Consider the following 12698-nt stretch of genomic DNA (forward strand, 5'->3'; position numbering starts at 1 on the left):
TGTTTGATATATAAAGTTACCGTTTGTTTATCCTTCCATCCTTGCAGGAAATCCATTTTTTGCTTGGGAATCCTAACCACTGCACAGGTTGAACGCTAATTGTACACTGAAGCGCAAAGCTCAGGGTAACAAAACTTATTACCAGTGCATTCCACCCCCCTTCTAACCCCTTTGGTGACCTTTCGGTCAGATATCAACAGGTAATTGAAGGAAAAGTAGGTCACCGGTTTTCTTACCCGGGATCACAAGAACATGATCGATATTTTGATTGCTGGGCGAATAGAAACACAAAAGTTTTTTTGTTATGAAAATAATAATTTATTAATAAATAATGGATAATAAATAGTTGGTGGATAAATTAGGGAGAGAAATATACACGGGATGAAACGACGATCTTTGCACCCTATTCTTCCTTGGGTGCGTATGCCCTGTAGGGTAAGTCGACGGATCTCCTGTGGTGACCGTGGTGAGGTACCTGTACCACCTGGTAGTCGTGGTGGTCGTCGTGGTGGCTGAGAAGTTTTTTCAGTCCGATGATGGCTGCGAGGGCGAGGGCGAGCTTGGCGATGATGAGAGCTTTTCCGGCGAGGACGGCAAGAGCACCGAGCTTGAGCTTGACCATGGAGCCGACCATCATGAGCAACAAGAGAATGATTCCGCCACCTTTCTTCTTACGACGAGCTGCAATCCAAAAAGAATAATTCATAAAAAATAAATAACAACTCTAATAGAGAGAGGAAGTTACCAGGAAAACTATTCTGACCTTCTGATATAGCATTAGTATCGTTACATATCTTTTCGTTGGACTATTGTATATTCAGTTATAACGGTCCACAGTCAGTGTTTCATTTACTTTAAAAACTGGTTAAAAATGTTGTTACATTCGATTTACTGACTGTTGCCAGCTGGAACAATTCGTCTATGATTAAGCTAGCCATTAATCCCAAGGATCTACATCCGTGCAAAAACAAATGGGTTAACTTAATCATAGACGAATTGTTCTAGCTGGCAACAATCATTCTTTCATTTACTTTAAAAACTGGTTTAAAAAAAAATGTTAATATATTTATTTTACTGACTGTTGCCAGCTGGAACAATTCGTCTATGATTAAGCTAGCCATTAATATGCAAGGATCAACATTCTTGCAACAACAAATAGGTTAGATTAATCATAGACGAATTGTTCTAGCTGGCAACAATCATTGGTTCATTTACTTTAAAAACTGGTTTAAAAAAATGTTAATATATTTATTTTACTGACTGTTGCCAGCTGGAACAATTCGTCTATGATTAAGCTAGCCATTATTCCCAAGGATCTACATCCGTACAACAACAAATGGGTTAACTTAATCATAGACGAATTGTTCTAGCTGGCAACAATCATTGTTTCATTTACTTTAAAAACTGGTTAAAAAAATGTTGTTACATTCGATTTACTGACTGTTGCCAGCTGGAACAATTCGTCTATGATTAAGCTAGTCATTAATATGCAAGGATCTACATCCGTGCAACAACAAATGGGTTAACTTAATCATAGTCGAATTGTTGTAGCTGACAACAATCAGTGTTTCATTTAGCTTAAAAACTGGTTAAAAAGTGTTATATTTACTTTAATTATATTTTTAAGTATTTCATAATTTAACTAAAATGTAATTATGATGGATGATACTATTATAGTTAAAAATATGTATAAATAGTTTGTAGGCCATAGAAATAACAGAAATGGTCCGAAGTTCAATTTACTGCATGTTTACTCCGAAGGATACAAATTCACACATTAACTTCCTTTACAAACAAATTACAATTATGAAAGATGAAAGTTGAAAGTGGTAAAGCTATTTATTTTTTTCCGTAGGCAAGTTAATAGATGACTAATGAGAGGTACTTTCCAAGTTTCCAGGTGGGGCGCGGAAGATGGAACTGGAACGTGGATCAAGGCCAACCCCTCCGGCCAAAACGCCTACTCGAATTTTTTTCACTTCTGCTCTGATTTTTTTGTATGTGTTTTTTGAAATTGGATTAAGCCCGGACTAGATCCTTGTTAATTAGGCCGACCCAAATTTGCCCGTGTTATTGGCGACCGTTAAAACGGGTCGTCAGAGCTTTCTGGGCGATAATTGCATGTTCCCTGTTTGTAGGGTCTATCTCGGAATGCAGTCAGCCTCGTTTAACTCTGTGTTATAAACCATGCCGCCGATGTGAATGGTATTTGCATTTTTCATCGATAATTTCGGCACCGGGGAGAAATTGGTGCGACCGCATAAAATTCAAAAGCCGCCAATTATATCTCAATTAGTTTAAGTGGATATGGACTTTCGATGAAGATTTGACCCAGATGGGGAAAAAAGAGATCACCGGATATCTGAATTTGGATCGATCTGGAGACATTGAACCTGGATTCAAATCCGCAAACATGGCATATCCCGCTCCAGAATCGTGAGGTTTGACCGGGTGGCGCAAAAGTTGAAAGTAAAGTGGCCCATTAACGTCCAATCAGGATACTTTGTGGCCACCACAAATCACTTTTACCGTGTCATTTAAATTTTACGCATGCTGTTTAAAAAAAATATGTCATGGAATATTAACATTTATAATCTCTTTTTGAAACACCAATTTGAAACTTCAATTTGACAAGAACTATCATTGGGTCAGAGAAATTTAATGATGAAATGATTAAGGTTGATGTTTTTTTTTATTTTATCTCAAAACATACCCAACTCGCGGTTTCGCTGTATGTTATGTTCTTCAGCAAATTGATTCCCATATCATCCCGGTCCAAAATTTATAAATCGTCAAGACAAATAAAAAAGCTGGCTGACAAGAATCAGTTACTAATGTTTCTTCAAAATAATAAATCTATTGATCGAAAAAATGATTTTTTATGTATAACGTTGTTTTCGAACAAATATTATTGTGTTAAACTGATAGACGATTAACAAAAAATTACTTTCTTTTTCGCTGATTGTTGTTTCACTTAAATATTTTTAAGCTTCACGCCATCTTCAGTGAAAATCTCTATTCAGTCAGATAGGCTTGAACTGCGTTTGATCTGTAGTTTTAATAAAAAATCAAGCAAAATGTTTTTGCTTTTGTTCATTTTTCCCACACGTGTTACTTCCCGCAGAAGATTTTTCATGCCGCATTGTACACATTGTTCACGCTGCGGGGAAAAAACGAAACCGAGACACTAATTGAGATATAACACTCTTTAAAAATAATCGGCCGACTTATAACCTCGCTTCTATAGTGAACCGTCAAGGAGAAAATCGACCCGATTTAATGCTCAAACCCGGTCGTCTAACTATAATATGAACGAAATTGTACAACTATTGATGGCTAGTTGCCTGCGAAGAGAAATGGTCGTAAAATTATTAATTTTAATTGAAGGTGACAGTAGTCGAAAGGGGAAAATGAAAGACGGCCTTCAATCTACGAGCAAGATTCAATTCTACGGTGAAATGTTCAGTAATTTCGCCTTTAGGGGACAACCGTGATAAAAGGCGCAATCATGCTAGATGAAAAGAACATTTTAGCACAATTTATAATTGTATTACTCAGAAAACCAATCACTTTTTCACCTTTCTAATTGAAACTATTAATGGTAGTAAAAAATTTTAATGTATTATTGTTTCCAAAACAGCCAAGAGAGGCAAAGAACCATCGATAAAATCCTATTGAATGAGCATTCATTTGATTTTTAAATAAAAATTTGATTTAAACTGTAAATGTTAAAGATTAGTTACGTTGAAACATATAAATAATTTATTTTTTGAATATTTTTTTGCTACTGTTTAATTAATCTTTTAGTATACTTTTATCACCTCAGATTTGATGGTTTGTTGAAATATTGGTATGGTCTAGCAAAAAAATAATATAGTAATTTATATGAACAGTAATAATTGTAACAATTTACATTTTTCTATAAAAGGTATAAAGTAAAAAAATAAAAAGCACTACTAAAAGAAGGCGGCAGCGTCGCTGGATAGATCAATAGCACTGTCGATCGGTATTCCTTTAATTTAAGATTATAGGATTAGGGTTAAAATTAAGGATAGGCAATTGATGAGGTTGACAGGTTAATAAGGTCTGCATATAGTGACCTGCATGTAGAAAAAGGCTTCTTGAACCCCTCTGTTGAAGGGTTCAACTTCTTGGCCTTGTATAGGGAGCGTGCAGGAATGCCGCCCGATTCGCACGGCAGCAAGTATCACGGCGGAAAAAAAGGGCTGTTTTATTGTATATAGTACTGACAGTTTTGTGTCCCTAGAGTGTATTGAGTGCGAAATGTATTCATGTGTAGTACGAAAGAGTCGATGGCGATGAGATCCCCATCGATCAATTAGAGTAGTTTTTAATACAAAGGGTGATGCAGGATTGGAGGACTTCATAACCCTAATTGAGTGAATGTTATGTAAATGTTATGCATTTAAGAATAGGAACTAGTCAGTGCTGAATCGACCCAGCTGTTGACAGAATTCGGAGCCCAACTTTGATGCTGGTCCGATAAGACCGAGATCTGTTCCCAGACTTCCAACATCCGAGGGCTACCGCCAATTTATTGTAATCTATAAAAGCTAGAATGGCCGGTAGATGTACATACATGTTCAAGTTTGAGCTTTTATCAATCCAAATCCAAAAACAGTAAAATATTTTTTTTTAACAATCACTCTACTTGTTTCTGACCCACTGTCAAGAACCTTGGCATTGTACTTGACTAGATATTATCTTGAAAACCTCATAATTCCCAGATCTCCCGCGGCTGCTTTTCCACCCTCCGTCAATTCCGTCCACCTTCTTCCCATCGGTGCCCATAAACTTCTTGTTTTCTCTCTTATTTTCCCACACTTCGACTATGGATGTGTAATGTACACTGGGGAGCTGTAAGACTTAAGCACTTAATTTTTTTGTACTTTTTTTCCGCCTTACCACGGAGGTCCCACGCGACTGATATGTACTTTGGCTCAAAGCAGGTAACCCTGTCCAAGCTCTACTTCCTTGACTCCTTCCTTTACCATACAGTATCTTCTTATTCCCCTCCTTATATAGATGATCTCTTAACCTTTAGGTCTTCAGTACAATACCGCCATATTCGTTCTAGCTCATCAGATCCTCATAAACACAGAACTACGGCTTTCGTTCCTTCTTCATCCGTTCATTCAACCTCTGGAATTCCCTTTCTCACTCTATCCAGCACTTTATAACTATAACTTTGTAATTGTAATTGCTCTTTTATTTTCTGTTGAGCACAAGTCTAGATACGGCTCTTTTATGGAGTGTTTTTTTCCACACGGGGTTTTAAGATTAAAGATTATTTTTTTCTTTTTGTTAGATAATCAACACGATATTCCTAACATTTCAACATAAATTTTGTACCTTTTCTGTTAACACATTTATTACAACTAACCAACACGATATTCCTATCATTTCAACGTAAATTTTGTACCTTTTCTTTTAACATATTTATTACGGATAATCAATACGATATTCCTAACATTTCAACGTAAATTTTGTACTTTTTCAGTTAAAATATTTAGTGCAACTAATCAACACGATATTCCTATCATTTCAACGTAAATTTTGTACTTTTTCAGTTAAAATATTTATTGCAACTAATCAACACGATATTCCTATCAACATAAATTTTGTACCTTTTCTTTTAACATATTTATTACAGCTAATCAATGCGATATTCCTAACATTTCAACGTAAATTTTGTACCTTTTCTGTTAACACATTTATTACAACTAATCAACACGATATTGCTAACATTTCAACGTAAAATTTGTACTTTTTCAGTTAAAATATATATTACAACTAATCAACACGATATTCCTAACATTTCAACGTAAATTTTATACTTTTTCTTTAACATATTTATTACACCTAATCGACACGATATTCCTAAAATTTCAACGTAAATTTTGTACTTTTTCAGTTAAAATATTTATTACAACTAATCAACACGACATTCCTAACATTTGAACGTAAATTTTATACCTTTTCTATTAACATGTTTGTTAGAACTAATCAACATGATATTCTTAACATTTCAACGTAAATTTTGTATCTTTTCTATTAACATGTTTATTAGAACTAATCAACATGATAATCGTAAATCGTGAAGGGAATTTGCTTTAAAAAATCGATTTTATTTTACATTTGTACCTTTGGCCAATTTTCCAGCTATTTGTACTGCATATTACAAATCGTATAATTTAAAGCAGAACAAACAATAAAATAAACTTCTCTTTTTCATAGTTTAATCAGTTGATGGTGATGATTTATTAGTAAGGCGGAAATATAATTAATACTAAGGTTACAAATGAATAATTTATTTATTCAAATGGAAAATGAAAAGATCGTTCATTAAAAAAAAATATAAAAAAAGAATGGGAGTACACATTTCTCTGCTCTAAGAAACCTCAACGCTCTAGAAATCGTGGATCTGGGAATTTTATTAATAATTAAGCAGCTTTCTGAATTGTATACTATTGTTTTTAATATTGACCTGATAATCGGGGTTTTCACGCGCCTTGTTTCCAAGTGTGGTTTTGGTTAATAATTATTTAATGGGGATTCTCAAGTCCAATAAAAATTGACCCATTTGACAAATCATATGTCGATATTCCCGTTATTCCATATTTTCCACTGGCCCCTTCCTGGAATCGTACTGCGTCGGTTTACTTACAGGTTGATGGATGGGTCCACTCTTTTCAACGTCGCACCCGTGGGCGGCTAAGTCAATTTTAAAATCAGGTCCCGGCCTCTGGAAAGGCGTGGCGTTTGTAAAATAAAAACTTTCTTTGAGCGATATGTTGGACATGACGCGCAATCTGAAGGTGAAACTGCTTGTCGACACATCTGGGAGAAAATGGAGAATAAAGGTTGCTTTCGAACTTCAATCGGGTTTTATGTATAAATTGCTTTTAACAAAAAATCACAAATGAAAACGAAACCTTGAGGCGAACTGAGTGAAACTTCAGACTGTACTTACAATTTTTTTTTAAATTTTCCTATCCGCGAACAATAACACAACCGTTTGACAGTTTCGATAAATCAACTAAATTTATTTTAATTAAACTTTTTGTGATCAGATAATAAAAATAAAAGAGTTGTATTTTTTGTACAAATTTTATATTGATTTTTATGTTAGTTATGATTTCTAAATGCTTTTATTTAACATTGCAGCTCCAGAATATCCACGTTTTCAATCATCTAAGTTTTCAGTTGCTGTTTTTTTCTTAATCTCTGATCTGTTTTCGCTTCTTTCACGACGACTTAAGCAATGACGTATGCAAGTGAATATTTTTTTACTTTTGTCAGCTTTGATCATTCTCCCTTACAAAATTGGAAACGAACTACGTAACAAATTTCTACAGCCCATTCCGAAAATCCTTCTTAAATTTATAGATGGACATACTTTTACTAGATAAAAGTAAAATTAATTTATAATAGTATATTAACTGGGAGAAAAGGATTACTAAAATTTTAAGTTGGACTGGACTTAAAATTTTTTTATTATAAGTAAATAATATTTTGACTAGTTTAGTCATTTTTTGTTAATTATTAAATCATTGTATTCAAAATATTAAATGATTTTTAATGTTGTTAACTATTTAAATTAATTACACTTTTTATTTAAGGTCTTGGTTGAGATGAAAAAGCTAGTGTCACGAGCGGGACTCGAACTCCCGACCTTCGGCTCGATACGCAGCTGCTCTAACCGACTTGAGGTGTCGTGAGTTCGACCTACTCCGACACCAACTGTTCATCTCAACCTATCTTTCGAATTTCCCCTCGTTTTGCCATGTTAAAAAAAGAGAGAAATCTGAAAGTTTGAAGGTTTAGGTGAGGAGTTGGTGTTCGAGTGGATCGAAGTCAAGATATCTCAAGTGGTTAGAGCAGCTGCGTATTGAGCCGAGGGTCGTGAGTTCGATTCCCACTCGTGATACTAGCTTTTTCATCTCAACCACCACCTTGGATAAAAAATATATAATTTAAATAATTAGTAGGCCAATTATGATTGCTAAATTGATAACGTTGATAAGATAAAAACAAAATATTGAGTATGAATTTTTCCACACTAGACGTAATGTTGTAATTAATAATTGATAAAATAAATTTACACCCTTTCACTCTATTATTTCATCGAAATCTTCACGCTAAGACAGGAATTACTAAAAGTTGACTTTTATTGCTGTATTTCAGTCAAAGCCGCTCTCGTTAGGAAAAGAAAATTTATCATACGATTTGGAATAATTGCCTACGACCAAAACTCAAATACTAATTGGATGACCCGATTTGGAGCCCGGGAAAGTTGTTCAGCTAGTCAAACCATTTCGAAAAACATGAAATTGACCTAGGTTGGCTACAGTAATTACCGAGAGGAGAAATAAGTCGTGCAGAATTCCATGTGTGCTCTTAATTTATCGGGTCGGTCTTTCTCCCGGAAACGGTTCTTTTCTTTCCCAATTTGGCAACCTTGCTCGTTTCGTCTTTATCTGTTTATATGATATTCGCCCTGAATGACATTTCGCCACCTTCTGGAGATTTAAAGTCTTAGTTTATATGAAGACGCGTGGGCAATAAATAACAGACCCGACTCTCTTTTGCCACTTTCGCGCTCATTACGTTTTTTTAAATGTATTTTATATATTTCACTTAAAATTCCATATTTTTTTTATTCTTACTGTTAACAATGGTTATCACGTGCGTTTTATGCAGAGAAAGGCTTCTCGATCTTTCTCACATAATAGATGATTGGACATGCCTTGGCTCTTTGTAGGGAGCGTGTAGGCCTGCCGCCAAATTTCAGAAGTGTTCTCGGGCACAGTAGCGAATTTCTGGGTCCCCTATTCTGCTTTTTGGAGGACGTGGTTTTTTTTAAATTTTATGTAGTTTTTTCTTATGTGTTTTATTTGAGTGCGTGTATTTATTAGAGTGAGTGTAGAGGGGGGATGTTGAATTATATCGTTACAATCGCCCCTCCAGCAGTGGGTATGCTTACGGTCGAGAATCGATCCTAATTTAGATAAGATTATTGATATTGAATGCAGGTCGATGGAATACCGAATACACCGATTAATCAAAATGAGTGCCATGTTTGAATGTATTTACTTGTGTGACTGTATTATTGATATTAGTTAGTTTTAGAGTCTAGATTATAGTTTGCATCGTTGGGGCTGGAATTACCTAGATGTCGACTGACCCCGTTGGAGCCAAACCCTTTGTTGGGAAGCGACGTCTACTGGGCATATGGCGTAAGGAGATACCCAGCATCATAACGGGGTAGGGTCAGCACATCGGGGAGGGATAATACGCGAGTGAAAGTCCGAAAAATAGTCGCCAAACTTTAATCACTAGCCGTATTTTCAAACAGATGTGACACAATTATCCATTTTTTGCTTTTTATTAAGATCAATAATAACATTGATATAACATATCAATATGTATATAACATAAGATATGTATATATAAATAACATTGAATATGTAGGTATATACATATCTTATTTTTGGCCAGTTAAACGAGCTTTCGCCGTTTGGAAAAATGTCTTTGAGACTATTCTTGCAATTTTTGTTATGCCTCTTTCCAACTTTTCAAATAGTAACTTTTAAGTAACACAGTCAAAAAATTTATATTAACATATTTTTGAAGTTTTTTCGAAGGATCTACGGAAGAGGTCAACACAGGACCGTGATCCGTAGATCCTCCGAAAAAACTTCATGTTTTCAGCAGGTCGATAATCTAGCTCATCGTAACATATTTTTATTAAATTCGAAACAAAAATAGATTAAGAGCAAGTGATTTGATTTTTATCAATGTGCAGCAAAACGTAGTATAAATAAAATTCATCTTAAAAAAAGTAGAGTTTTATATTCCACAAGTGAAAATTTTAAATTGCCAATTTTCTATTATCATTAGTTTGTTCCTGTTAGGCATGCCTAAATTTGATAATCATTATAAATACACAATTTTAATAGATAATAATCAATATTTCAAATTTTTTTGACAAATAAGCAAGAACCGTTTTTCACGATTTCTGTCGTGAAACTATTCAAATGTCATATTAAAATTAATATTCCAACATTCTTTTTTTATAATGCAATGCTTAGAGGGTCAGCTTGTCCTCCTTGAATTTTATATATTATAAGAACTTTAGGATTTGATGAGAAAATAAAAGTTAATTTGCATAAGTACATGAACAATCCTTCCGATAGGTCCAATAGGAAAAAAAAACCTAAGTACACTAGGCCATTTTTTCGACTTTAAAATAATATGTTTTAAGGATAAAACTATTACAACTACAATAGATAATATGAATATAGTTGTATGTAAAAAACGCCAAACATACATGATGTTACATGCCATCCATGAGTCAAGTCATTGGCAAATGATCAATTATTGTTTGATTTATTAAAAAATAAATTAGTTTGAAACTAATAAAATATGAATATATGTTTACCATATACCATGCTTTTATGTGATTTCATAAACATGCAACTCAATAGGCGTGAGGATTTTTCCAAATTTTGACAAATATGAGTGTAATGTTTTTTATTCTATCGATTTCTAAAATAATTTGATTAAAATTATTTGTCTCTAATATTTTAAATGTATTAGTTTAATATTTTTATTTAAGAAACCTTTGTCTTATGTGGTTCGATATATTTGAATATTAACATGACTAAGCTATTTTGTTTATTTATGTTATATTAAGGACGACTTTGTTGATAGATGATAGTAAATTTAAACGATAAATAATGAGCAATTAATTAGCAAAGTATATAAGAGTTAATCATTTATCAAAGAGAAGTTTGAGGTTTTTAGAAATGTCATGTACATGCAATAGCAAATATTGGGTAAGTAGTGTGTCGATAGAGAAAAAAGTACAACAACAGAAAGTTAATTTGGTGATTACCTTCCTCCATTCCGAGGCTCCTTGGGATTTCGCTGAGGTTGGTCAGTTTAAATTGGAGGGACCTACTCTGCACGAATTTTGTTACTTTGTCCAGGATGATGTCGTCAAGGGCGTTTTCCTTGTCGTCCAAAGATCTGGGTAGCGATGCTTCGAGTTCAGGCTCGCTTACGGCGTTGTTTTCCTGTTGTTCCTCCCCGATGAGATGGACGCCGTCCAGGATCTCCAGATCCCTGGCCCTGGACGCCCTGTCAAGGGCGGATATGAGCTTCATTTTGAGGCAGGGACTCGCCTCGACACCGGGCCCCGAACACTCCTCGAAAACTCTGAGAACGAGCTTCATTTCGTCCTGGGCCGACGCGAAGGCACACAGGCCCACGAGCAAGAGAAACACTCTGGACATGGTCGACTCCGTGGAAACGATACTATTACGGTTACGGTTACGGTCAAGGTCTGGTCCATCCACCCTCTTCGCTCGAGCTTTTATACTTCTCAACGCCCCACTCCCGCCCGTGCTTCCCTTCGTCCTGAACTAGATCACCAATGTCTCTATTTGCAACGTTATTTCCACTCTTCTTATCGTCACTTTCAGAAAACACGCTTTCCTCTTTTGATTGTGGTGAAAAGTGTGCACTGCAATTTACTTTTGGTAGGAACTCCCACTGGTGACATTCCGACTGTGATCATCTCAAGGGCGTTTTCACTGTTTCCAAACTACAATAATTACACGAACCGAACGCACAATTCTTCTATGACCCCTAAATATAGTCACTTCGATGGATTAACGATTTAGACATCTTAATTAACCGGTTTTATACACGTTTTCTCTAATTTGTAAATTAAGTTTCTTACTTTGACTTATTTTCAATTTTTTAGGCCAGAGTAATTCCCATTCCCATGGCACGATTATACAAAATAAGGAGAATCAGTTAGGCCTTTGTCTCAAACTGAAATTATTAACAATAAATATTTTTTAGCTTGCTGCACACTGACAAATCTACATATTTTTATTAATATTTCATTTTCCTACATCAATTTCTTTTTGAATGATAAAACATTTGTATAGAGTCTATCTCTCACTCAAACTATCACTCTCTCTCTCTCTCTCTCTCTCTCTCTCTCTCTGACTGCCTGTCTGTCTGTCTGCCTGTTTGTCTGTCTATCTGTCTGTCTGTCTGTCTGACTGTCTGTCTGTCTGTCTGTCTGTGTCTGTCTGCCTGTTTGTCTGTCTATCTGTCTGTCTGTCTGTCTGACTGTCTGTCTGTCTGTCTGTCTGTCTGTCTGTCTGCCTGTTTGTCTGTCTATCTGTCTGTCTGTCTGTCTGACTGTCTGTCTGTCTGTCTGTCTGTCTGTCTGTCTATCTGTTTGTCTGTCTGTCTGTCTGTCTGTCTGTCTGTCTGTCTCTCTCTCTCTCTCTCTCTCTCTCTCTCTCTCTCTCTCTCTCTCTCTCTTTCGACCACTCATCATATGTGTTTGTGCTTTATACTTTCTAATTATTATATCTTATTACTTATTTGATGGCAATTGGTGGGTTGTTTTAGAAAAATCGGTATATACTATTAAGAAGTAAAAAACATTCAGAGTAAGAAGACATGAATAGAAAAATAAATATGATAAAAATTCAGATTTCATTCATCATTACGATTAATGAAAATAGCAAATATAGTTTATTCTGCGTACAAAAATGCAAAACATAACAACAACAAATCAATCATACAAGGTTAGTCGTAAAACAAGACAAAAGAATCTAAATGTGTGATTAAAAAAATGATTAAAATAA

General features: G+C 34.9%; 1 protein-coding gene across 1 annotated transcript; it reads right to left on the reverse strand.

Annotated features, from left to right (window-relative positions):
- Positions 1 to 320: 320 nt before the first annotated feature.
- Positions 321 to 11412, reverse strand: LOC106662109. The gene is made up of 2 exons (XM_014385918.2): positions 10922 to 11412; positions 321 to 681 (listed from the first exon to the last, which is right to left on the reverse strand). The coding sequence occupies exons 1-2, from the start codon at positions 11319 to 11321 to the stop codon at positions 404 to 406; spliced, it is 678 nt and encodes a 225-aa protein (XP_014241404.1). The 5' UTR covers positions 11322 to 11412; the 3' UTR covers positions 321 to 403.
- Between the last annotated feature and the right edge of the window lie 1286 nt (positions 11413 to 12698).

The sequence above is a fragment of the Cimex lectularius genome, unplaced genomic scaffold (genome assembly GCF_000648675.2).
Source record: "Cimex lectularius strain Harlan isolate CLEC.00 unplaced genomic scaffold, Clec_2.1 scaffold51, whole genome shotgun sequence".
Taxonomy (NCBI): domain Eukaryota; kingdom Metazoa; phylum Arthropoda; class Insecta; order Hemiptera; family Cimicidae; genus Cimex; species Cimex lectularius.

Coding starts and splice junctions, on each gene's coding strand:
- LOC106662109 (XM_014385918.2), bottom strand. CDS start 11,321: ATGTCCAGAGTGTTTCTCTTGCTCGTGGGCCTGTGTGCCTTCGCGTCG. Junction 682..10,921: donor GAGCCTCGGAATGGAGGAAG/GTAATCACCAAA, acceptor TTTGGATTGCAG/CTCGTCGTAAGAAGAAAGGT.